We start from the raw sequence: 24,756 nt of genomic DNA on the forward strand, positions 1-24,756 counted from the left end.
GTCTTGCATGCCTCGTTGAAGTCTGTTACAGTGATGGGTCAGTTGAGGGAGGGGAATGGGATGGTCCTGGTGCAGGAGGGTTTGAGCAGAGGGATGAGAAGCTCACTAGGTGTTGTTTAAAAAACAAAAAAGATAAAAGAATTCACAGAGGAAGATGGGAGGGACGGATAAATGATCAGAGAGAGACAGTGATGGCCCGAGAGGGGAAAATCTCAGAAGGGTCCAGGACAGAGACGGGCAAGAGGCATCCCATGAAGGGGTCGCTTAGTGCGTGTCGCTCTCACAAGGTGAACGCTCAGTCCATGCCCCTACGGAAGCAGTTGGACACGAATGCCCACCTTTGCTGCACAGGCAGAGCTCACAGTTACCCAAAACACAACTGTAAGTCAGTCAGATTGTGCGGAACATCTCGCTCTCGCCGAGGAAAAACAACTGGAATTGCAGTGATGGATGGAAGCTTTATAAAAGTCAGGATCCTTTGTCCTGAGGGCTTACAAACGCACCCGAGGATGCGCTGCTGGTATGCTGTGACTTCAGGTTTCAGGAGACTTTGTTGCCCTAATGTTGCTGCTGACATCCCCGAGAGGGTGGGAGAGATGGCTTTGCTGCGATTTAGCGGCGCTTTCCTCAAAGGAAAGTCAGGAATTCCAAAGCCTTTAGGTCACACGTGTTAAAATCTACTCTATTGCTGCTGCAAATATTACAGCTGTTGCCAAAATGTAAATGGGCTAAAAATCTTCTTTGCAACATCCTTCTGAGAGATTCACGGATCTGTTAAGCGTGAATGGCAACTGGCACTGGGACCGGCCGTAAAGTGCCCTGTGCTATGCTGGGAGAGTTTTACCCATTCCAAAAGAAAAGGAGACCTTCAGAAGTGAGGAGGCTGCTGTAGCAGGTTCTCCTCCCACCTTTGGTTAAATCCTTCTTGGATGGGACGGCTCCCTTGCACTGTGATGTTGGAAAAAAACAGCAAATTTAGGAAGAGAGAGGGAAAAAAAAGTCCCCTGGCATTGGAGATGTTGCCTCTTCTTCAGCCTCTGCCCACTCTCCAGAGGACTCTTGCACTACATGGGCCGGAGGGAACAAAGCCTTTATTTTTGGAATGTTTCCTTTTTTCCTAGATTTCTGTCTATTGTTCACGAAGGGAAAAAAAAAAAGCAGGGGCAGCTGGACCCAATAAAGTCTAGCAGATATAAAGAGGCAAAATTTGGGTGGGGGGACCTCTTCCTTGTGAAAGAAGTGATGTTATTTTCTGATTGAAAAGAGCTGTTCTTTATTTTCCTGGGGTGGGCCCTGCCTTTGATCAGCTCATCCAAAGCATCACAAATCTGTGGTGTTTCTGGGGCCGTTGGAGGCTTTTCTGTCCTCTGGCTCCTGCCTCTCCTGGACCAGGACTCCTTGGAGCGGTGAGGTTGGGCTACAGAAGGTGACTTAAACCTTTGAATTTCTTCATCCATATAATGAAGTTTACTGAGGGATGGCACAGTAAAATGGGACAAGACTTGGAAAAGAAAGGGCACTGGTTGCACTCAGGAGAGAAAGAGGACTTGTGGTTCAGACAGGAAACATGGGAGGGAGGAGAGGGCTCCCCACCACAGCCCAGAGCTGGCAGCGATGCTCAGAACAAGAGAAATTAAAATAAAATACTGGAGAAAGCCGTTTGTGGGGCTCGAACTGTGCCACACGGTCAATGTATGAGGACCTCACTCAGGTCTGGGACGACATATGTTAATTAGATCATCGAATGGGATTTCTTTTTAATTGGTGGGATGCTGCACGATGATCTGCTCTAGGAGGCAGAAGTGCCTCGATTTGAGGATTTGGCAAATGTCCCTAACGAGATCTGAGCAGAAATGATGAACTCCCTTCTTATGGACAGCAATAACTGATTGACCCAGCTACGCAGCTTGGGCTTAAGACATTTGCCATACTGACCTGTCTTTAGGACCCTAAGAACATACATGGTACAATGTATTTCAGGGACTTTTTGGCTTAACTGACCTCTAAAACTCATCACAAATACTCTTGAAAATGGAACTAGGCTGTTGCAAGTCTGAGTAGGTCAATGTGTGAATGTTTTTAAAGAATTTGGATCTCAATCCTGAAAAACAGTACCAACCCTAAGCATTCAAATAATTATAAATTGTCCTAAAGTGATTACAGAATCTTGTACAGGGGGTTCATTTGCATTTATTTGTGTTTTGCTCTTGAGTTGTCAGGGTTGGCAGTGGTTAATGCTTCCAATTTTTTCTTCACAAATATTAGGGAAACACTTCTTTCGTAAATGAAAACAGAGACTCATATAATTTCATGAGTATTGCACAGAACTTAAAGAAAAAAAAACCTATTGTGGAAAAATAAGGCTAAGAGACTACAGAGAGGTCATCTAGTTCATTCTCCTGCCCCAAGGCAGGATAAACAGCAACTACAGTATTCTTTATTGCTGTAATCAATGAAACATGGAGTGAGGAAGACCCCACAAATTCCCAGGCAATCCGTTCCAGGACTTGGAAGGCTTTGTCCTGGAGAGAAAAACTCCCCCTACCCACGAGATGACGGAGCACAGCCCTGAAAAGGACCACCCAACCCTCCCACCCCAGCCCTGAGCAGGTGCCTCGAGGTGGGCCCACGCTGCACATCCCTGGGCATCACGGGCCACGCGAGACCCTCCAGCAACACGTCTCACGGGGCCAAAAGCCACAGCTCTCACGTCCCAGGGAAGCTTCGCCGGCACCGGTCACGCAGAACTGGGCGCAGGGGCTTTGCTGGGTGGCAGCCCTCGGTGCAGCCGCCCTTCCATCAGCAGCCGTGATGATGATGACGTTCCCTCCCAGCGCTGGTGGTCTGCTCGGGGTATCCGACGCACTGGAACCCGCTGGAAGTGCTCCTCAGCAGTGCCACCTACCCACTGCCGCACGCTCAGCCGCTGCATCTTGCTGCATCAAGACCTTTGCACTCTTCCTTTTTTTTTTTTTTCTTCCCCTTTCTCTTCTTTTTTTACCTTTTTATTCTTTCAAATCGCATCCCGTTTTCTTCAGGCCACCTCTCCAATTTGTTCAGATAATTTCTAACGCTGCGGCCGAACTTCTCGCTCTCTGTTTCATCCTCGAGTGAAAACACTGATGGGTAATAGAACCAGCAAAGACTTTTGCAGAGCTCCTTTTGATATGTTGCTTCCTTGATGGTGAACTATCCATAAGCTGCTTCCTGGGGTGCAAATGCTCATGCAAGGAGTCTCCCTGCCTGCCTCCCACACCCGCTTTGGCAAGCCCCAGGGGCTGGTGGGTGTACAGTGACCCAGATGAGCGAACTGGTCGGCAGCAGGAACATCTAAGCACCATGGAAATCAAGATAAAGCAGTTGCCAGCTTTGCTGGACCTGGTCACCGAGGAGGTCAGATTGGCCTGAGAAGGTCACCCTCAACAAACCCCCTTAGCTGTCCCGCCTTCCGTCTCGCCTTGCAGGTGCTAACAAACACCTCGATTGTTTGCAAAGCTATCAGGATAATTAGCCAAGCTGTGCGGCCCCTATAACACTTTCCCAGCATTTTATTCATCCTCACCCAGCCTTTTAAGCTCTCCTTGACGCCACCAATTCCCAGTGATGACCCCTAACGATTTGGCTAAATCACCATCTTCATTAGGCCCAGCTATTTCCAAAAACCCTGATGTTTCTGTCTCTGCTCCACCTCCCCTTCCCTAGTTTTACCTGTCGCTTGTGTAGCAGTTGCCTGATTGAAACTTGAAAATTTTTTTCAAATATAATCCCTCGCTAAAATAGTCCCAACCCTTCTGTCCGCTTCTGTTTCAGCTGTACATGTTCCTCCTTGCCGAGAAGAACCACCTGGTTTTCCTCTCCTTGTTTACAGACATCCTTGATGTTTCCTTATCTCCCACGTCCCTCGCTCGTGCTCCACGTCCTTGTGGTCACAGCCCTGCTCCTTCCCGCTCCATCCCTGCTCCTTCCCGCTCCATCCCTGCTCCTTCCCGCTCCATCCCTGCACGCTCGACCAGTTCTTTTCCACTCGCTACGAGGGTCTGGTCTGATTTATACTTTCTGTGCGTGTTCCTTATTGTGTTGGAGATGACCAAGCTGATCTCATCCTATTCTTTCTATCTCGCTTCTGCATTGGGATGGTCTGCAGATGTGCCATTACTCTCATTCCACGAGGAACTGGTAACTCCCTGGATGTCTTCCTCCACCCCTTGTTTTCTGAGGGTTATGTATTTCTTATAGGAGTTAAAAGAGTTATAAATTTCTTATAGCTACAGTTATAAGAATAGTTATTTCTATTATATTAGTTATATAACTATAACAGAAATAGTTATTTCTACTATATTAGTTATATATAAGTTCTATATATATAGTTATTTCTATTATAGTTATATATATAACTAGAAATAGTTATTTCTATTATATTAGTCATATATAAGTTCTATAACTATAATAGTTCTATTATATTAGTTATATATTAGTTATATAACTATAATAGAAAGTTATTTCTACTATATTAGTTATATATAAGTTCTGTAACTATAATAGAAATAGTTATTTCTATTATATTAGTTATATATAAGTTCTATAACTATAATAGAAATAGTTATTTCTATTATATTAGTTATATATAAGATCTATAATAGTTCTTTCTATTATATTAGTTATATAACCATAACAGAAATAGTTATTTCTACTATATTAGTTATAGATAAGTTCTATAACTATAATAGAAATAGTTATTTCTATTATATTAGTTACATATTAGCTATATAACTGTAATAGAAATAGTTTTTTCTATTATAATATTTCTTATAAGAAATAACTATATATAGTCATAAGCGTTATATATAGTTATATATTTCTTAAAACTATAGAGAGAGGGGTGCATATATATATATATGCTATAAAACCCCCCCGCTTCTCCCTGCTTAACTTTCACTTTCCACCTCCCGTTTATTTCTGGCAACCAGAAACCTTAAAAAAAAAACCCAAAAAAAGCTGGATAACACCCCAAAACTCTAAAAAAAAACCCAAAAAAACCCCAAATTTCTGCGTGCCCAGCGCTCTGCCCCCGAGAAGCGATGAGCTTTCTCTCGCTAATGATGACCCTGCTAATTGTTTTCCCCGCTTCAGCCGACAGCATCGCGCAAGGGGGCGGGGCTTAGCGCGCGGGGGGGCGGGGCCGGGGCGGACGCCCCGGCCCCGCCCCCCCCGCGCTAAGCCCCGCCCCCCGCGCTAAGCCCCGCCCCCCTGGCGGGGCGCTGGGGCGGCCCCGGCCGCGCAGCCCCGCGGCGGCACGACGCGCCCCGGCCGAGCATGGAGCAGTAGCGGCTCGGCGTCTCGCCGCTCCGTACCGCCGGCCATGGGTGCGGAGCGCAGGGGGGAAGCGGCGGCGCCCCGCGGAGGCTGCGCCTGCGGTGGTGGTGGTGGCGGCGGCGGCAGTTGGCGGCTTTTCCTGGGTTTTTTCGCGCTGTCGCTGGCGCTGCACGTCCTGACGCTCGGTTGTTACCTGGAGCTGCGCTCCGAGCTCCGGCGCGATCGCGGCCCGCAGCCCGCTGCCCCCCCGCCGCGGCGGGACGGGACGGCGGCGGCGCCGGGTGCTCCGGCTGCCGGTCGCCCGCAGCGGCCCGGCGAGGGAGCGGAGCGGCGCCAGCAGGTGGGTGCTTTGGGGGGGGGGGGGGGGGGTAAGGGGGGGGTACTGGGGATGGGGGGGGGGTCGCGGCCGGGCGGCGAGCGCGGAGCTCCGCGTCCCGCGGTGGTGGCTGCATCCCTCCGGTTGCGGGCCGTCCCTCTCCCGTAGGCGCTTTTTTAAAAGAAAAAAAAAACAAACCCCAAACCCCCTCACTCAGAGGAGAAAAGCCCCAAACTCGCGTTAAATTTGGAGAGAATTTAGTTCTTTTTGCCTGGGCTGGAAAGTATGTTGGGGGAGCCGGTGCTCCGGGGATCTCCCAGGGCCGCCTGCGCTCCACCTGCTGCCCGCCGGTTTTCCTATCGCTCCGTCGTGACAGCCCCGCGGTGTCGGCTCCGCGCAGCGACCCGCCGGGGGGGTGCGCAGTGCCTGTGCCCGCGGGAGGAGGCGGCGCCTCTGCCCCGGGACAGCCCCGGGCGCTCCGCAGGGTCTCCTGCGGCTGGGGGGGCTCAGCTGGAAACCCGCTCCTCCTGCCCGCCTCGTGCGATGGTGGCAGTCCTGTCCCCTGCACGCTCCGCGCTTGTCTCTCCCCTCCTTGGGGTGGTTTCGATTATTTGAATTCCGCCACCCCCTGCCCCGCAACCAAGATGCATCAGCCTTTTCGGTGACGGCTCCATGTCCCCCCCCGTCAGCAGCCTGTAAGCCTGAACTGTGCAGAACAGGTTGGTTTCTATCTCCAGTTTCCCTCACTGGTGTGCCGAGCCCCTGGGAGCGGTGGTGTCCGGAGGGGCTCGCTTGTCCCGAGAGCCTCTGGGAGAGCAGGAGCGGAGCTGCGGCCTCCGCTCGCAAACTTAGCTCATTTTTTCCAGGCACGAAACCTCGCTGCAAGTAGGATAAGCTGGAGGAAACAGTTTCCTCCCCTCTGAGCCTCGCGAGCGGATGGCCCGCTCCCCGAAGGTGCCGGGGGGTCCCGGCGGGGGTCCCGGGGAGCAGAGCCGCCAAGCCGTGCCGCGATGTCCCGGCAGTCTTTGCCTTGCTGGTTATCAATGCATGGAGGGGTGGGGGGGGGCCAGGACAAAAATAGCCTTGATAAAGCTGCGAGTTTGGAAGTTCTTCCTCCTACTTGGCAGCAGGCAGCTGTTCCGCTGCGCCGGCCTCGGCTGCTCCCGGCAAAGCCGGGCTCGCGCCTTCCAGTGGGTGTTTGAATTCTGCAGCTCACGATAATAAAACCTAAGTAAGCGAAGAACCAGAGAGACCCCGTGATATCTGGACACTGCTTTTGTTGTTTTGTTTCTTTTTTTCCCTGGAGTACTTCAGCGATGTCAACGTAAAGTGAGTCGGAGCAGCTTGATGTCGTGTTTGAATTCTTAGGTTGTCTTGTAATAGCATGTGGCTGAAGTTCCTTTCGTGTTATCGTGCTGGATCTGTTTAGTCTTTAAAGCTCTTCTTTCCAGCGGATCTATAATGAAATACCAGGGTAAATAGCTGAGGCATTCATAAATTACAGCGTTAGATAATTTGTCTCTGGGTCCGTACGGAGATCCAAGCGTCGCTCGCTACAGCTGACATACTCCAGATAAGGTAACGCTAATTATTTATTTCTTTATTTTACATCTGGCCTGTCAGGCACGAGATGAAAAATTCTTTCGGACATATTGAAGCAGTTGGTTGTGAGGGAAAGTTTCCTCCGTGGTGAGGACGTGGGAAGCGCCGAGCTGAACGGGCACAGGCAGCTCGCAGCCGAGCTGCTGGCACCGGAAACGCTCTGTTTGGGAACTGGTGCTGCGACGGCGCGTAATTAATAATATTATTTGTAGTAGCGCTGCTCCCCTGCTTCTCGCCGCCGTTCCTGCCGTAGGGTTGGCTGGAGCCGGTGTGCGGCTGGAAACAAGCACCTTCTGTGTCTTGGGGTGCTGTGATTAAAGCAGTGGGATGAGGTATCGTTTGAAAAGTTCTCATCGGCGACGCCAAAACCTTGGCGGGGTGCGCGGGGTTCCCGGCTGCTTTCCGCCCCGCAGCAGCCGGCTGCTCCGCCGCTGAGTCCGAAGTGCGGTGCCGTGCGCGCGCATCGGGTGGCGGATGCTTCCATCAGCTGAGCAGAAATGACGAAATAATTATTTCAAGAGATCCAATCGATGGCGTTTCTCTCCCAGGGACCTGCGAGCGAGCGGTCAGAGTCGAGGTGTTTTGAGGGGGGCACACGCAGCATCCCGATGGATGTGGGATGCTGTGGGAATCCCTTTTGCTGGGCAGAGTGTTTTCAGGCCGAGTAATGACCGCGTGTGCGTTCCCCTCCCTGACCCTTCCTCACTCCCCCCACTCTTTTCCTGACCTGAGACAGGAGGGGGGAAGATGATGGGTGGGGGAAGGACCGGGGAGCGATGGTCAGCACCGAGATTTTGGCAGAAACCTCGCCTGGCCGCGTGCCAGAAATGACCTCATGACAGGAGTGAGATTTGGCAGCTCCATAACGCCCCGCTTCCCTGTCTGACGGGGTAGTCCAATACATAACTCATTTAAGAGACAGGGGCAGCTTTTCATGGCAGAGGTTGAAGGCATTGTCCTTCACATCTCTGTCCCAGAAGCCGGGGGGTGTTCCATCACCTGTTTGGCTTCGGGATGAAAAGTTTGTGAGCGCCACTCGGATTCAGCGACTCGTCGGCCGCTGTCCCTCCGGGATGCGTCAGCGGGTTCGAGGAGCGGTGGCCGTGGTGCCATCCCCCTCATCTGGTGTTATGACACCCAAATCATCCCTTCCGAAGGGGGGGTGTTCCGTGGGACACAAAAGCGGTGCTGTCGACGCGCTCGTTAGGCGCTTCGCTAATGGCTCCGCTCGCGGAGAGCGGGCAGCAGGGCACTACGTACCGCTCATTAAAATATTTTATGCCTGGACTAGGTCGTGTTTTGTTGTCAGAAAAATCATCCTCGTGATATTTGAGCCTGGCAGAGCATCCTTTCCCTGCGTTTTCTCCAAGCGGGTCCGTGCCGGGCTGCTTTTCTGCAAAAAATTGGTTTTTCGCAAACGCCGGGCGTAGTGCGTGCCCTTGTGAGTGTGCTGAGATGGGCTTAGAAGGTGCCAAAGTCTTGGGATGAGATCAAATACCCATCAGAGATGTTGGATCAAACTCGCAGGGGAGGCATTTGTCTGCCTGTGGGCAGATGCCGAGTCATCCGAAAAAATGGGCCGAGCAGGAATTCGGTTCCCAGCGTTTCCCTTCATGGGCACCCACCGTCCGTTCCTGGGTCTCCACCTCTCGCCTTTTTAACGAGGGACGTACCCGCTTTCAGCATTCCTGGCCAAGTCATTGCTCTCCTGCTGGTATTTTTTTAATTCCACCAAAGCAACATATATAACCCCCCTAATTGCTCGTTGCCGTGTTTTTCTCCCCTTTCCCACCTGTATCCCTCCATCTCCCGGCGTGGCAGTCGGGGCCCTCCTCTTCCAGCAGCCGTAAGGCAATACACAACCCCGTTAATTTATATCTATTTTCTACAAGCCTGCTTGCTTGTTTGATGAGGAAATTGTAGGAATAAAGCTTTAGAGGCAAAGTAGTGTTTTGCTTGTAGTTTAAGGGGGAGGTAGGAAAAGATTTAGGGAGTAATCTATCATTTTTTCTCTGTTTCTGGTCAGGATGCTGCGGCAGAGTAATCTTGGTGAATTATTTGGGCGGTTTCACCTGGAGAAGGGTTGTGGCACGTTGGCTGCTGTAACTGGCCACGGGAAAGGGCTGTTGGTTGTAGAGGACAGACGGACGTCGCGTTGTCTGGTGTGAAAGCAAAGGGTGTCAGCGCTCAGCCATGAGGGCACCTTGCTTTTTGCCTCACCGGTGTGAAATTGCAATTATTTTGCCCGTTTCTTCTCAATTCTAGCTCCTGAGTAACCGGTGGCGTTGAGGCGTGGTGTGGACAACGTGCTGTCCAAGGGTCTAAAAGGCATCAGAGCTGCTCCAGAGCCTTCCCCCTCCCCAGCACACCTCCAGCTCGTCCCCACAGTCCGTGTCTGGTTCCCGCATCCCGACCCAGGGCGGGAGCCACACCGGCACGTGATGGATCGGGGACGTGCTGAGAGCTTGGAGCAGAGCGTCTTGTTGGAAACGCTTCTCCAGGCACGAACCTTTAAGTACCTACTCTGGGCTCGTGCTTTGGGCTTTCATGACTTCTCATCTCAGGTTATGGAAAGCCCGGGTGCGTGCAGGCGGGCCGCGGAGCAGAAGGAAGATGGTGTTTAGGGATGCGTTTCCTGGTGGGTTTTCCCTCAAATTATGCTTGGCGGTCTTGGTTGTAGCCGGAGGAAGCTCTTCCAGGGCAGTAAGGGGAGACAGCAGTGAGCTATCTGGCTAATAACACGTCGGGGCTCTGGGAACCTTCACTGGCATCCCTCGACAGAAGGGATAACATTCCTGAGGCTGCGTGAGGTTTGGGGTCTGTGCTGGGGAGAGGGGGCTGCGGCCGGACTGCCTGGTAGCAAATAGAAAACATATTTCTGCTACTATGCCGAGCGATGCTCTGTGCCAAAACGGGCACGAATCCATCAGCCCCCCCTTTCAAAAAGAAGACGTGTCAGGAGAACAGCAGCAACTGCATTAATTGGAGAATTAAGTGCCATGTTGCAGTTTGCCTGATGGGTTTGAGGTGCATCCCTGTGTCGTGCCTGAGGTTTAACTCCCGGCATGCGGAGGAACCGTCTCCTTGGGCAGCGCGGGCACTGCCCGGCCGGGGCGCTGCCGTCGGCGCCTTCCAGCCAACACTGCTCCTTTACAGGGCTTCACGGTGCCACTTGGGTGCGTTTCGTTCTGCTGCTTCCACCGAGCAGGTGAGACGGTGCCACGTGTGGCGGGATGTCGCCGCTCACGAGGGCTGGAGCTTCGGAATTCCTGTTTGGAAAGGGGGAAACCGTCAGCAAGGGGGGATTGCCAAGCTGCAGCTCTGGGCTCTCCAAGGAGGAACACTCAAAGTGATGGGGATGCTGGTGAGAACAGTGAACGGGTGAAAAAAGAAAAATCTCATCTCTGGGAGAGAAGAGGCAATTGGAAAACACGGAATGTGTTTTGCGACTGGTGTCTCAAAGCGTGTGTCGGCGTCAGGCGGGTTATCTGCTGGTGGCAGACTGGGGAGAGCGCGGGCAGCCCTGCTCCGAGGCCGGTGGGTGCTCGGGTGCTCCTCAGTGAAGCTGGGAGTGAGCTGACACGACTGATTTTGGAAGACAACTGTGGGAGTGCAAAAGGAAAGAGCGATTTTTAAAATTTTTTTTTCCAGCCAAGAGCAGAGGGGAACAAGTGTGAAATTAATTCAGCCACGTGCGGGAAGGAGATGGGGACAGACTTCAGCGCCCTCGTTCCATGAAGGGTGAATGCTGCAACTTTGTGCCAGGACTCCAGGCTTTTTATCAGCATTTGTTGAATTCCTTGATGGAGAAGGTGGTTGTTGCCAAAGCGTTTGACTGACATGTGACCAGAGTTGCAGGGTTTTTCCGCGGTTTTGTGATGAGTTGACTGGCTGGCGCTCAAACCTGTGTTTTTAAGAACACTCAGCGGCATTCCAAAGTTATCTTTGACTCAGCCTCCGAGTACGTGGTGCTTTATCAAACCTATTCTAACCTTTTAACGTTATTTTTCTTACCACGTAATACTATAAATCTTCCCTGCTCTTCCATACACGTGTAGTGTCTTGTAATGCTAATTAAACTGCACGCCATCCTAGTTTTGCTCTCGTCCTCATCCAGTATATTTTTCTTGATGGGAAGCCAAACCCTGAGAGCTTCAGAGCTCGCGAAGCCCTCGTTCCAGTCTTATTATATGTTAATGACTTTGTATTTTAATATCTTTCAACACTTGCAGAGGGTGTTATTTTTAGAGGTGTCTGGCTGCGAAAGGTAACCCGTAAGTGCGAGGCTGAGGGCTTTTGGTGAGTGTAAAGCACTGAGTAAACTCTGAGTAAGTGTTAAGTGTGCCTCTGAAGGTGCGTAATGCGTCAGGAGTCGTTGTGCAGAAATTACAGTGAGATTTGGATGCAATTTGAAAATAGTTAACTGTCTTTGTAGGAGGAGGGGGGAGCATAAAAAGCCTTGCCCAGACTTTTTTGCATGTTGCAGTGGTTGAGTGCTCTCCCGTTCAGCTCCTGGGGAAACGCGCTGTTGTTGTGTGCCGGTGGTGCTGATGCCAGTTGGGCCCGAACGCTACTATAACAGAAATAATCACTCACAGATGGGGGGATATTAAAATGAGCTCTTTCCATAAGCCCACATAAAATTCTGTTGTAAGTGCAAAGTACTAAGTATGCAAGACTCTACTGCTGGAATGCCAGGGCTGTAATGCGTACCAAATGGCATGTGCCAGCGTCCCCCCGCTGAAGCTGCACCCTGGCTGCAGCCTGTCGCCCTCCGCGTTATCCGCGCTCCCTCGGGAACGCTCTCGCAGCCGGAGAAACCCGGCAGCGACTTGGAAGGAGCTGGGAATCCGCAGGCGATGTAGCTCTGCGCCGCGCCGCCAGCCTCCGCGCGGAACGGAGGGGTGCCATGCAGCGCCGAGCCCCTGCCTGCGGCGCTTGCTGCTCGGTCGGATGCGTTCAGGGGGCACGGCAGCAGCGGGCAGCGCGGTGCGTGGCTTGGCAGCGGTGGGCATGGCGTGGCGTGATGCTGCGGCAGGCGTGGTGTTGCGTGGCACGGCTTGGCAGCGGTGCCTTTTAAAGGAGGGTGGCATCGCGTGGCTTCGCAGCAGTCGGCGTGATGCGGCGTGGCGTGGCATGGCGTTGCAGCAGGCGCTGCATCTCGTGGCAAGGCGTTGTGTCGCGTGGGAGCGTGGGCGTTGCGTGTCGTGGTGTGGCACAGCTTTACAACAGCAGGGCTGGCGTGGCGTTGCCTTGAACGGCGTGGCATTGCCCAGCTCTGCAGCGGCAGGGCTCACATGGCATTGCGTGGCGTTACGTGGCATTGCGTGGCATTACGTGGCATTGCATGACGTGGGATCGCGGGCGTTGCACGTTGTGGTATGGCACAGCTTTGCAGCAGCAGGGCTTGAGTGGCATCGCGTTGCGTGGTGTGGCATTGCATCTCGTGCAAGGTGGTGTGTTGCACGGGATCGTGGCCGTTGCATGCTGGGGCATTGCACGGCTCTGTGGCAGCAGGGCTTTGGTGCATGGCTGGCAGAGCTGGTAGGTGCTGGCTGGTTCTGGGTGCAGGTGGAGGGGAGGCTCAGGCCCCCCCTGCCCATCCTGGCAGAGCTGCCCAGCCCATGGGCTGAGTCTGGCCCAGCACAGAGCCGCTGGACGGCCCCAGCAGTGATGGCAAACGTGGCTTTGCCAGATCCACCCTGCTGGTCTCCACTGTTTTACCCCTTTCACAATAGACACAATGTCCCAGTGGCTCCCAGCAGGGGTCCCCTGGGGCAGTGAGGGTCTGGTGCAGCCCCTTCCCCCTCTGGGCAGCCTTTGTCTGGCTGCCTTTAATCCCTCTTTGCAATTCATTTCGCCTCTGTGTTTTAAATCTCTCTTGAGGCACAGGACAAGGTGCAAGGGGCAAGACGGTGAGAAAGTTTAAGCCAGAACTTGACGTTAAGATCCACCTCAGAGCATGTAGCAGGTCTATATTGTACGTTATATATGGTGGGAGAGCCGGGGAGCAGCTGTCGGGGTTGTGGTCTCCACTGTGGCCAAGGCTGAGCCACGTCCGTGGTGGCCCCAGCTCCGTGCTGGGACCAGCACTGATGCTCCTGGCCCCGCTCCAGGATGTCTTGTGGCTTTTCTGGTTGCCCCATGACCGCTAAGCTGGGTGCTGCTGGATAAACCTCATCGTGCTTCTTAATCAACATTTCTGTTGCCTTGTCCCTTCTCCATCTTCCATTTCTTATTTGAAGTGACCTTGCGTGTCTCAAAGAAAAGCTGTCCCTTGGCTTTTTGCTTGTTTTATTCGACGTTCTCCATCTCCGTCACAGTCAATGTTTCTCTGTAGGTCTGCTCGTGGGGGGGGGTTTTGGTGTGGAAAAAAAAAAAAAAAAAGAAATACTGAGTGCTTGTAACAGGAGAGATGTTCTTGATGGTAGGTCCTGTGCTGGAGCGAGAAAATGGGCACGGAGGCTGTGCTGGATGCAGCTGCTCATCTGCCCCTGCTCCCTCCAGGGGCAGCCCTGGCGAGGAGGGGGCTGCTTAGGGGAGATAAAATAACGTCCTGCATCAAATACCTGATTAGCTTTAGGGGCGAGAGGACAGAAAGGCAGAAAAAAAGAAAAATCAATCTTTGGCTTCTTCCGTTTATTTTTCTCCTCCGTGAAGCGGCCGTGGCTTTTCCCGCGTTCCCCAGGGCGGCGGGCACCGCGCGGGGCGGGCGCTGACGGGCACCGCGCGGGGCGGGCGCTGACGGCCTCCGCCGGCTCCTTCCCGTCCTCTCCGCGTGCCGGGCTCGGGGAAATCAATCCAGGAAATCATTTTGGAGCAATTATTTCCTTCAGCCTTGCAAGTAAGTTGCTGAGCTACTGCTAACCTTAACCAGCGCTTTTTTTTTTTTTTTTCCCCCAAAAAAATTTATTTTCCCATGGGATAGGAAAATGGGATAAATCATTTCAAGCTGATGGCTGGAGCTGCCGCTGACCTGCTGCGACGCTGAGAGGGCGAAACGGTTCCGGCTCAAAAATGAGATTTTTATTTTTCTATTTTAGCGCAGCCGCGGGGTGCTGCCGTTCCGCCTGTCCGTGCCTTGCACCCGGAGCCCCCTCAGGCACTGGGAAACCCGGGGCTGCAGGACTGGGGGGCTTTCCTGCCTGGAAAGCTTTTAATTCTTGTGCTTCCCCATAAAACATACCCTATGGTGGAAAAATCAGGTCGAAATAGGAGTTGCTGGACGTGCAGCTGATGAGGTGTATCTAGAGAGCAGGGCGAGAGGAAGCAAATAGTTGGTTTTTAGCTGCAGCTGTTACTATCTTTTTTGGGATAATGAACTAAATTAGTAGGTTGGCCGCCCGCGAGCGATGGGGCGGCTTGTCCGTGCTTGCCGAGTTCGCGGCGTCGGCTCCTGCCGGGAAGCCGGGTGATCCTGGCTGGGGGAGCCCCGCTCGCACCTCCCGCCGGAGCTGGAGTGAATTCGGGGAGATTTTCCTTTTTGAAGAGGGAAAGGAGACCTTTTCTGGGTGCTGGGAGGCGTAAGGTTTAAAGATGTTAAGTGTCATTTTTTAAAGAATTATTTTCTCTTCTTTTTAGTCACGTCTTTCTTGCTGGCTCGGAGTTTTCCTCTGTCTCTTCCGGTGTTGGAAGGAGTTGTTTTGGCTCGGAGATGGCTCATGCACAGCTTCACTTGGTGTTACTCGAGAGGATGGGCGTACCTGGACAGTGAAACTGTTTTACTGGTGATGCTGTGCTTTAATTCCAGCTCCTCTGGCAGTGCACTGGGATCGTTGCGCTGCTGGTCCTCTCCGGTGGCCACCGACCCATCCGCATCCCTTCCCAAAGCCCCTTTGGATTTGCAGGTCGTGGAACTGAATTTTGAAAGCCCAAGCGTACGAGTAAATTGCGCATCGAAGATTCGAGCTCAGCTTTAGGGATCGTGATTTTCGCAGCGCTGCTGCAGTTTTCTGGGCTCTGGGGATAACAAAGAGCAGGTAAATGGTGGGGAAAAGGGGTTTTCCACATCAGGGCTCATGTCCCAGAGCTGCTGAGGCACTTTGCAGGAAAATGTTTCTGCTGTGGCAGTGATGGGCTTCAAGGTGCAGGATGCTGCTGCACCAAAGTGGGCTGGATGTGCAGAATCACCCCAGTGAGGTCAAATCCCGCTGCTGCGATAACTGCTAGGAGAAAATCGAGATACTTGAGCTTTTTTAAAGCAAGGGATGGGCATCCCGGGGCGTTCCTGGGCAGGGGCTGTTGGAGAACCACCAGCCTGGGAAGAGCAGAGCATCCCAGGGGCTCGCTGTGGCGGGACTCGCAGGCACAGGGCAGTGGTGGTGCTTCATGAGACATGGTTAGAAGCAGGTCTGGAGACTTAAATTAACTGTATGGGAGAGCTCTTGGCTGCTTGGTGGTCACCAGCATGGTGTAGCCAGAAGCTGCGTATCTCCTGGCTGCTGATTTAGGTTTTGGTTTTGTTTTTCTCTTTCTTTTTTTGAAGGAGAAGAAAAACCCAGTCATCTGCTGCATGGGACCCCAAATCACTTCATTCTGGTGCTACTTCTGTTGGTGTTGAAGTATTCTTTTGGGAAAAACTTGTATTGCCTGAGCACTGTCCTGGGATTGATTGGGATTTCAGAGGATTTGGGGTGTGTGTTGTTTTTTTTTTTTTTTGCTTATCTCTGCTTTACTGTAAGTGTGGGAAAACCCAGGAATGCCACTAGTGAGCAAGGTGTTTGGGTGGCAAAGCTTGTGGCAGGATGGAGACCTTCCCTTGTTGAAAGAAACCACGTGCAGACCTCTTTCCTTCTGCGTGCTTCTCTTCTAGGCCGTGTATGTTTTCATGAATGAGTTTTTTTTTCTCATCTTTCTTAAGCAAAATTTTCAGTAAGCCCCAGCTGGCCTGTGCAGCAGGTCTTTGCTTTCACTGACGCGGTGCTAGGCTCCAAGCTCGTTCAGTAGTAGCGATGCTGAGGTCTCTTTCGAAGCAGAAGAAAGGAATATGTGCAGGAAAGGTCCCTGGACTAAAGCCTTTAGCTGAACCTCTGGAGGCTCAGCACTAAATCTTGCTGAGCTGCTCTTGGCCTCGTGTCTGGCAAGACACCGGATCGACGAGAAATACCAAAGCTCTTGCTCGTAGGGTGGATTTTCCATAGGAGATGGAGAGAGCCTCTCTGCTCGGTGCTCGTACAGCTGCTGGCGGTTTTGATCCCTAAAGACCCCATATCCAGTCGAGCACCCCAAAGCTCTGTCCTGCACATCACCTGTGCGTGCCGCTGCGGGGGCTCCTCCTCACTTTGGGCTCAGCACTGGCCGTGGGCAGAGCCCTGTACCACCGTGCCATGCCGCTGTTGCTGCGTGCCGGGATCCGAGCCGGATTCCCTGGATGCGCCCTGCTACCTTGGCATCACCCCTCGCTGCAAACCGCCCAGCTGGCAGCAGAGGAGCTCCGTGCATGGCTCCGCAGGGGAAAGCAGCACGCTCCGAGGAAAAGCAGGATCCAACCTCGGGTGCGGTGGGTGCCCGGTGGTTGTTGGCACCCTCGCGCGCTGCCGCGCGGCTCGGGCAGTTTGTAGGCGCTGCGTCGAGCGCCTTGGTGGGTTCCAGGTGTGCCGTCTCCGTGCGCTGGCTGGTCCGAAGGGGTGGGATGAGCTTTTGGGAGTTGAGGTCTTCAAGTGTTAAACACAAAGCCTCGCTCCTGCCGGCTCGGCTCTGCCAGCCCGGGCGCCTGGCGCATGTTTCTAACAACGGGCCGGGTTTGCCAAAGAAAACTACTCTCGATACAGCAAAGAGCTGTCAGCTCTTTCCTCCCTAGTCTGCCGTTCTCTCGCTTTTCCCAGTAACCGGGCTGTTTGGAAGTGATGCAGGAGTGGGGCTGTCCCGGTGCCTGGTGATGCTCCCCTGCACTCGGCAAATCTCCGTCCTCGCCACCCCTCGCACGAGGGCTTTCGGGTCCCAGTGCAAACCCGTTGTGGAGGTGAGGGCTGAGGGTCATGGCAAGCTGAGAAAAACTTGAGTTCTTCTCCTCTGCTGCCTAAATATTGGACCAAAGTATTTAAGAGAGGGCTTTGGCTGAACTATTAACTAGCTTGTTCCCATTTAATGAAGACTTTTGGGCTTCTGAGCCCAGGCGCGTGCAGGTGGCTGCAGTTGGGCTCTGAAGAAAACCTCCAGAGACCCCCCTGCACCTCATGAACCATGAGCTTCTCTGCTGATGGTCCCTCCTGACTCAAAACTGTTTCTTTTTCTCAGGTCTGAAAATGCTGGAAAACCAATTTTATAAATGGTAATTCTGATAACGACGGTCGATGGGAAGTTAAACTGTTGGTCAGGTCTCAGTGAAGGTCCTGTGTGGCTTCAAGCTACTCATCTGGATCAGGAACTCAAGCAGTTAACTGTTCCTGCTGCTGGTGTACGCCAGCAACGCCAGGTATCTTCCAGGGGATCCAAGTTTGCTCTCTGAAATCTGGCAAATAGCAAAAATTTTTATGTCGTGAACAGAAATCGCGCCCCGAGGCGACGGCTGACAGGGCAGGTCCCGCTGACATATTTACCTAGCAATTTTGCTCTCATTAAGTGCTCTCTCAAAAAGCCCAAACCTCGAGAACAATAGCAACCAAAATCCCCCGTAGGTTTTGTGAGCAGATGCAGCTCCAAGATAACAAATGATTTTTTTGCTCTTTGTTTGACTACTTGGCATTTCGTGGTTAATTAGAGCGAGGCCAAGTATGGTTAGATCGTTCGTAAAACAGTCTTAAAAACACTGGAATTGAAAGTTTTTGAATTATGCTTTAACTTCAGTGCACGAGGTTGGTAGAGGCAGGCAGAGCAGGGCTTGAGAAACAACTAAAAGTAAACATTTGTTTTGGAAAGTAAAAGAATATATATATTTTTTTTTCAAGTTAGAAAGTGGTAACGTTCGTTCTGATCCAGCCGTGCCCCTTCCCTTCAATATTGTTTTAGATGATGCAGAAAGGCACTGACATGAAGTTGGTCCAGATGAGGTCTAGGATGCTCCGTGGAGGCTGGCATCGATAATTCCGAGTAATAAAACATTGTCTCTGAGCGTGGGCTCGGAGGGTTATTGTACAAAGAAGGGCAGAAGAAACATGACACTCGGGTTGTGATTCCTGGCAGGAATGCTTTGCAGTGGGGAAATTTGGGTTTAGTTGGGGTTGCCTACATGCCTTTCTTCTGGCTGAAGGGCAAATGACACTGTTAGCATTAAATGTTAGTAAATGACATCGAAACATGAAATACGCCTTGAGTCTCCAAAACCGAGTCGGAGGCACTGCTGTTCCAGAAATTCTTCTTCCCTGGTCTTTATTTTCGGTCTTGCTCCGAAACGGACCCAAATGAAACGTTCATGCTGGTAGAGAGCTTGGTTGTGAAGGAAAATTAATTGTGCTTGGGGGAAGGGTCTGACAAAGAGCAAGAGGATCCATGGGGTGAGCTGGGCAGCCCCGCGGTTCGTCTTGGCGGCTCGCCCGTGGGCGCTCGTGTCGCTACGTGTCAGGCTGATGGGTGCCTGCGATGTAACAGTAGTAACGAAACCCAGGGCAATTTCTTGGGTTTTTTTTCCTGGCTTTTAGGATTTTTTTTTTTTTTTTTTTTTTTTTTTTTAAGGCCAATGTTCTGGGTTTGAATATCTTGGACTTTTGTGGGGAAATTTTATGGTGGCTACCAGCGGTTTAGAGATGGAAGAGATTGTCCATGTTGTAAGCAATGCCCTGTTGGTTCTGCATCCCAGGCAGCTGCTGTTGCAGTGGCTCTTAAGCTGGTTGATATGGCTGGGCTTGGTCTGCTAACGGCTTTCACGCCTCAAGATGAGTGATTTAGGAAGAGCTGGTGTCGGAAGCTGTATTGGTGTAGGTTGACTGCAAGCGCGTGAAGATGTGTGTGACAGCTTGAGTTGCAGGAGGGATGGACAGTCTTGCATGGTGCTCAATTTTAGCTTTAGGTACAATGAATTGTGCTGCTCGTTTCAGGGATAATGAATTGGCGGTTAGTTTGGGCTGAGTTTGGGCTTTTCGTCTACAAAAAGTTTTTCCAACATGATCTGCCAGGGTGGTTGTCCACGGGGAAGAGAGGGGTGTCAATCTGCTTAGGAAGTGCAGATTGCTACGTCTGCAGAAGATCAGCAGAGTTGGGCTTTGTTGGTAAGGAGGCTTCAGTGACACCTTGGGCTTTACTGTATGTTCCAGCATCTTGTTGAAGAACGTCAAGGATTGAGTATTGGGTGGGAATGATGGTAGCATTGCTGTTGAGTTGTCAGCTCCACCTCCAAGACTGCAGAGGGGTCCAGCAGTGCCATCACGGAGGGGTTCACCCTCTGTGGTGACCTGAGGGGTGATTGTGAGTAGTGCTGAGCCTTGATGCCAATGATGGGCTTGAGACTGAGACCCCTAGACTGGTATCTCTTGCCTCTTTGAGTGAACTCTGAGCAAAATATGGTTAAAAAAAAAAAGAAAAGGAAGGCAAGTTGGCTTCTTGGTGGAACTGTTAAATCTTTTGGACACCGTCTGCTTTTTCAGGCCTTGCCTACTTTGTGGGTACACATAGAATCATAGAATGGTTTGAGCTGGAAGAGACCTCAAAGATCATCTAGTTCCAACCCCTCTGCCACTTCTCTTTTTATCACCAATATGGTGTAACCTGCTGCTCTTCTGGCCAGCCTGGATCTGTTTTGTGGCAACTAAGTGATATTTTGAAAGTTCTCGAACTTGGGCACGCTTCAAAACTGGTTTTGTTCAGTTGGAGGCAGCGGAGCTTGTAATCTGGCGGGGTGGCTGTTTTTTTCCGGGCAGCTCTGTAGGTTTTCAGTCGATGACATCCGTGAAGCATGTTGACAGCTCTGCGAACCGTTGGGCGCTCAGGGCTGGTGCCCGGCCCACGCGGGCCGTGTGGCACTGCCCGTTCCCTACGTGGAATGGCTTTCAGGCCAACACAGCTGTTGCTCAGTCGGTAACGGCTACGCCGAGCGGCGGCTGGGGAGAAACATCTCCTGCTTTAGTTGTTGGATAAAAGTGAGTGAGTGCATGTGCAAATTTGTCTGTGGTGGGATTTCCCGTTTGCTCTTCTCCTGTTCCACACTTTCTCCGAGACCCCGATAAAATGCCTTCCAGCGGCAGTCGGTACTTACCGCAGTTGGTGTTTGGTTCACCCTCAGGCTACATCCACCACCCAAAAATCAGACTATTTTTGTGAGTGCGGCAGGGCTCTGTAGAAATTTTTCCTTTTTTTTTTTTATTTTTTTGGCAGCAAATCCAAAGCAGTTTTGGTGAGGACCCAAAGATCCGTCTCTGGGGTGAGGTCCAGCCTCAGGAGATGCCGTGCCGGGTCCGACCGTGTCCCGGTGCCACCAAAGGAGCGCAGGCAGCCCGGATTTGCAGGGCCCTCGCTTTGGCTTTTGGAGCATTTGTCTGTGTCTGTGAACAGCTGCAAAGGGAATGAAGCTTCTTCTCTGCAGGTTGATTTTGGGGGATGTCGGGTCGCGGGTCTTTGAGGAGCGCGGAGGCAAGCCTGGGTTCAGGGTCTGGCCTCTCCAGTAGGGCGTTGATAGTACTAAGCCTCAAATACTCTTAGAAATTTGCTTTAGGTTAAAATCAGATTAAGTTTTAAATTGTCGTGCTAGCCTGGTTGTGGAAACATGTCACGCTGTATATTTTCCACTTCGAGGATCCCTTTGGTGAATAAAAATATTTTGCTTTTTCCCAGCCTCATGCTAAGAATGAAGAAGATGATCCTCAAGTTTCTGCTATCATTGCACAACACTGACATTTTCAGATCGAAAGGGCTTGGATTATTTCTTACAGGATCCTAGTTTTCTTTTTTTCCCTGTGTTATCTCCCTAACATAACTGTTTGCACGTCAATGAAGCGGAATTCTTTGGCCGGCTCTTGTGCGCACCTGCGCGCTCACGCGTTCTGCCAATAAACGGCTGCAGTTCGATGGTGCTTCTAAAATATTTGCTGAGGAACAACTTTGGAAATCTAAAAATTATTCTTCTAAGACTCGCGCTACTTATTTGGTCGTTTGTGAAAGTAGGTTCTTGTTTAAGCAAATGAACTGTTCTTAAAAGTAGTTTGGTGGCTCTTCTGGAGCAGCAGCGGAGTCCCGTTTCTTCAATTCAAGGATAAATTTGGCAGTGTCTGGATGTCCCTGGCACCCATCTTCTTCTGGAGCTTCAGCTGTTGGGGGGATATTGCATTTATTGCTGGTGGTTGAAACCACCGTGATGTTGATCAGCATCCTCCCTTGAAGACTCTCCCAAAAACCCTTCCCACCAGCACCTCTGCAAGGCATCGTGCTGCTTCTGACCCCGGCCAGGGCGGTGGGCACGTGGTGCCAGCGTCCCCCGGGGCGCTCACTTCCATGTGACCTGTCACTTTCTAATGTTGTGCCATCTTCCATTGTTTGTGCGTTCTTGTTATTTCCTGTAATTACTTAAGGCTCTTGACTGTGGTGGTACCTGACCGCAGAGAATTCCCTAGATTCAACTTCTAAAATAAACAAACTCCCAAGATGACCAATGTTACGGTTGGTGATTACCGGGATGGGTTTGGTCCCACGCGGAGGGCTGAACGCGTTGGATTTTCCTGTCGTTCCCGGCTTTTATTTCAAGCTGTTTCGGAGTTGGCAATCCTCTGGAGGCTTGAGAACGCCGGTTATCGTCCGAATTACGAGGAGTTACCGCAAGGTTGACTTCTCCTGGGTAAGGTGACCGTGCGTCTGCTGTCATTGATATTTAACCCCTAAAGTTCCTCGGCGAGCTGGGTGTGCGAGAAAGCTGCTTGTCACTGCGTTAAAAAAATATCCCAGCACCGAGCTGCTCTTTCGAGGCTCGGAACCGCAGCCCCGCACCTTGGAATAAAAGAGGGAAGGGGGTTGTTTGTGGCTCCGTATCCATCACCTCCGGACCGAGAGGTCTCCCGTACACCACTGCCTGTCCCAGCGCTCCCCATCCCAGCGTCTGACCAGCACAATAAAGCAATGAAAAATGCCAGGCTCGAGGGACTGCACATAGGATTATTTCATTTATTTTATATTTTTTTTCAATAGCTCTCTATTTGTAATCGGTGACCAAGGTTAGCCGAGGTGACGGGAGGAAGATGCTGAGGATGACAGTCAGTGGTGAGCCCCTGTGTGCCACAGAGGTAGGATTGCCAGTAGGAGAATGCCCTCCGAAGAGCGGGCGTTTGCGCCTGCAGCCATTACGCTTAATAATCTCGCTGTCTGTATCGACTTACAAATGAAAGCTTGCAGTAATTTGGAGCAGCATTTGAATTGTGAGTGGTAGTGATGATGCTGAGCTTGTCTTTTAATGCTGAGTTTGGAGTCTTTGAGGTTTGGATTAAAAAAAACTTCAATGAAACCACAAAAAAGACATTGGAAGCATAACTGAACAGGTGGAACAAATTTGTTAAATCTGTTATTGGGAAAACAGCAACTTGCTTTTAAGAAATAAATCAATCTGCAGCTCAGTGTTTCATAATGAGGAGTGGGATAGGAAAATCTAAAAATATCTACAAATGAGAGCTAATGCTCTGAAGGAACAGATCCAAACTAGAATATAATATTGCCCATTGTGGTGACAATAAGTATTTTAAAGTTCATTGAGATCCTTGCTGGGATGCAGATGGGATTTTAAGAGCCAGCATATTTCCCTTGGCCGAGGCCGGTTTTTATTTGCATAATAACTTATTATATGTATTGCCAGTAGCTCGCAGAGCCCCTGGTCAGGATTGGGAAACCACGATGAGTTCATACTCCTCTGCCTGGTGAGACAATATATTCGGCGAAGAGCTGGGGGGGAGGCGGCTCTCCCGACTGATGCGAGTGATTAAGCCCTTGAAACGGGAGGGAAAACCGCAGCTTTTAACCCCTGCGTGGGGCTGGGGCCACCTTGGCACCGTCCGGCTCCGCTCTTCTTGCCCGCTGCCATCTCAGGGGGCTTGGTCCGTCGGTGGAGCTTGTCCCCTGGCCCCCAGCCTGCGGCGCCGTCTCTAGGAGCTGCTTTTAATAAATGAAAGGAGCTCGCTGAGGTGATGGAAGAGGTGTCCGTTGGCACCTGGGTTGTCGGGAGAAGGGGGGGGGTCGCTGCTGCCACCTGCGTTCCGCTGCTTTCCTCAATTTCCCCTTCGCTGTTTGGGCAGCAGAGCCACCTCGCCTTCCATTTTTTCTCGGAAAGCCATTCCACGGCCTCATCCCCGTCGGCAGGGTCTTCCCAGCGTTATTCCAGAGCTTTCCTTGCTCAGCTGAGCCCGAGAGCGCTGTCGCACCCGGCAAGGCGAGCCGTGGGCATTGCCCTCGGCTTTCGTGATCTGTCCTGTCTTTTTTTGGCTCTTTGATATTTGCCGAGGGCTTCTCTGCGCAGGGGGGTTCTCGCCAGCGCCGTTTGGGAGTAGCTGCTCCGGAATAACTGAATCCACATGGACAGCTGGTGCTCGGAGGGGAGTAGGTAAGTGCATCCATAAAGCTTTGGGTTCGTGCCGGAGGGAGCGCGGCGCGGCTGGTGCAGCTGGTGCACGGCCGTCGCCCGGGGTGCTGGGGGGGCTCTTCTTATGGCCCTTAAAATGAGAGGGGAGGGGGAAAAAAACCCTCTGCAACTTCCAAATTCTGGATGGTGAGGAGAATTGGGGAGTTCTGGAGTTGTGAATTAGCCAGGATGTTTCTCCCAGCTGGCACAGGTGGGTATTGCCGTGCGCTGGGATGGAAACCTGCGCACGTGCCATGAGCTGGCGCGGGGTACGGCGGCGTTGAGGCAGCACCGCACGCGGCGGCACGGCTCTGGCAGCGCGGCTGCTTGGTCTGGGGTCGGAGAAGGTTTTAGCCAAAACTCGTTTTGGTGCAACCAGGGCAGGTGGTGACGGCAGCTGGGCAGCGAATGCCGCCGTCATCTCCTGCGGCGGGTCGAGGTGCCCTCGGGGTGCTGGAGCGCGGCGGATGCTTTTGCTCCGCTGGGGTTCCCTAAGCGTATCGTAACCGTCACCAACCTGGCTATTCGTGTGCCAGGCTCTGGGAGGGCCCGTGGCTTTTAGGAACTCCGCCTGGCGCTTCAATGAAGAGCGGGGCTGCGCTTTCGGGGCTGGCGTGGCCGTTGTGCTGACTCCTCCTGGCACCGCTGGCAGCCCCGCTCGCCTCCTGCTTCCGTGGCTTGCGAGCACTTTTATGGGATGCTGGGGCCAGGAGAGAGCATCTCTGCCCCAGCCATCGGGAGCCACACAATGGCGATGGGCAGCCCCGGGCAGGGGTGGGGGGGACCCGCTGGCTGGGAGCTGTCGCCAGTTTACAGCTGGCACCCATGGGTGCTGGCGGAGGTGCGGAGGCTTTCAGGGGTCCCGGGGGGTCTCTCTGGCCGCGCCGTCAGCAATTTTTTTCACGGCCAAGGGGGTTCGTGGAGGCTTTGTGCTCCCGCTTTGAAGCTCGGGTCTGAAAGTGTTGTAATGAGATTTTATTATGTATTCTGGCAAGGTCTTGTTATTTTGTGTGCGGATTTATTGTATAATGAATTGAGGGGTTTTGAAATGTTTTGTGCAACG

The 24,756-nt window shown here is 52.0% G+C and overlaps 1 protein-coding gene across 2 annotated transcripts in view; it reads left to right on the forward strand.

The window, feature by feature from the left end:
- The first annotated feature begins 5,359 nt into the window (after positions 1 to 5,359).
- Positions 5,360 to 24,756, forward strand: part of EDA (ectodysplasin A) — a 71,144-nt gene continuing 51,747 nt past the window's right edge. The window contains exons 1-2 of one of the 2 annotated variants that reach the window (XM_086619801.1): positions 5,360 to 5,653; positions 10,437 to 10,439. In XM_086619801.1, coding sequence (XP_086475927.1) covers positions 5,360 to 5,653; positions 10,437 to 10,439 — 297 coding nt within the window. The remainder of the gene's footprint in view (positions 5,654 to 10,436; positions 10,440 to 24,756) is intronic. The other variant, XM_086619803.1, reaches the window with a different exon arrangement.

The sequence above is a fragment of the Tauraco erythrolophus genome, chromosome 13 (assembly GCF_009769465.1).
Source record: "Tauraco erythrolophus isolate bTauEry1 chromosome 13, bTauEry1.pri, whole genome shotgun sequence".
Classification (NCBI taxonomy): domain Eukaryota; kingdom Metazoa; phylum Chordata; class Aves; order Musophagiformes; family Musophagidae; genus Tauraco; species Tauraco erythrolophus.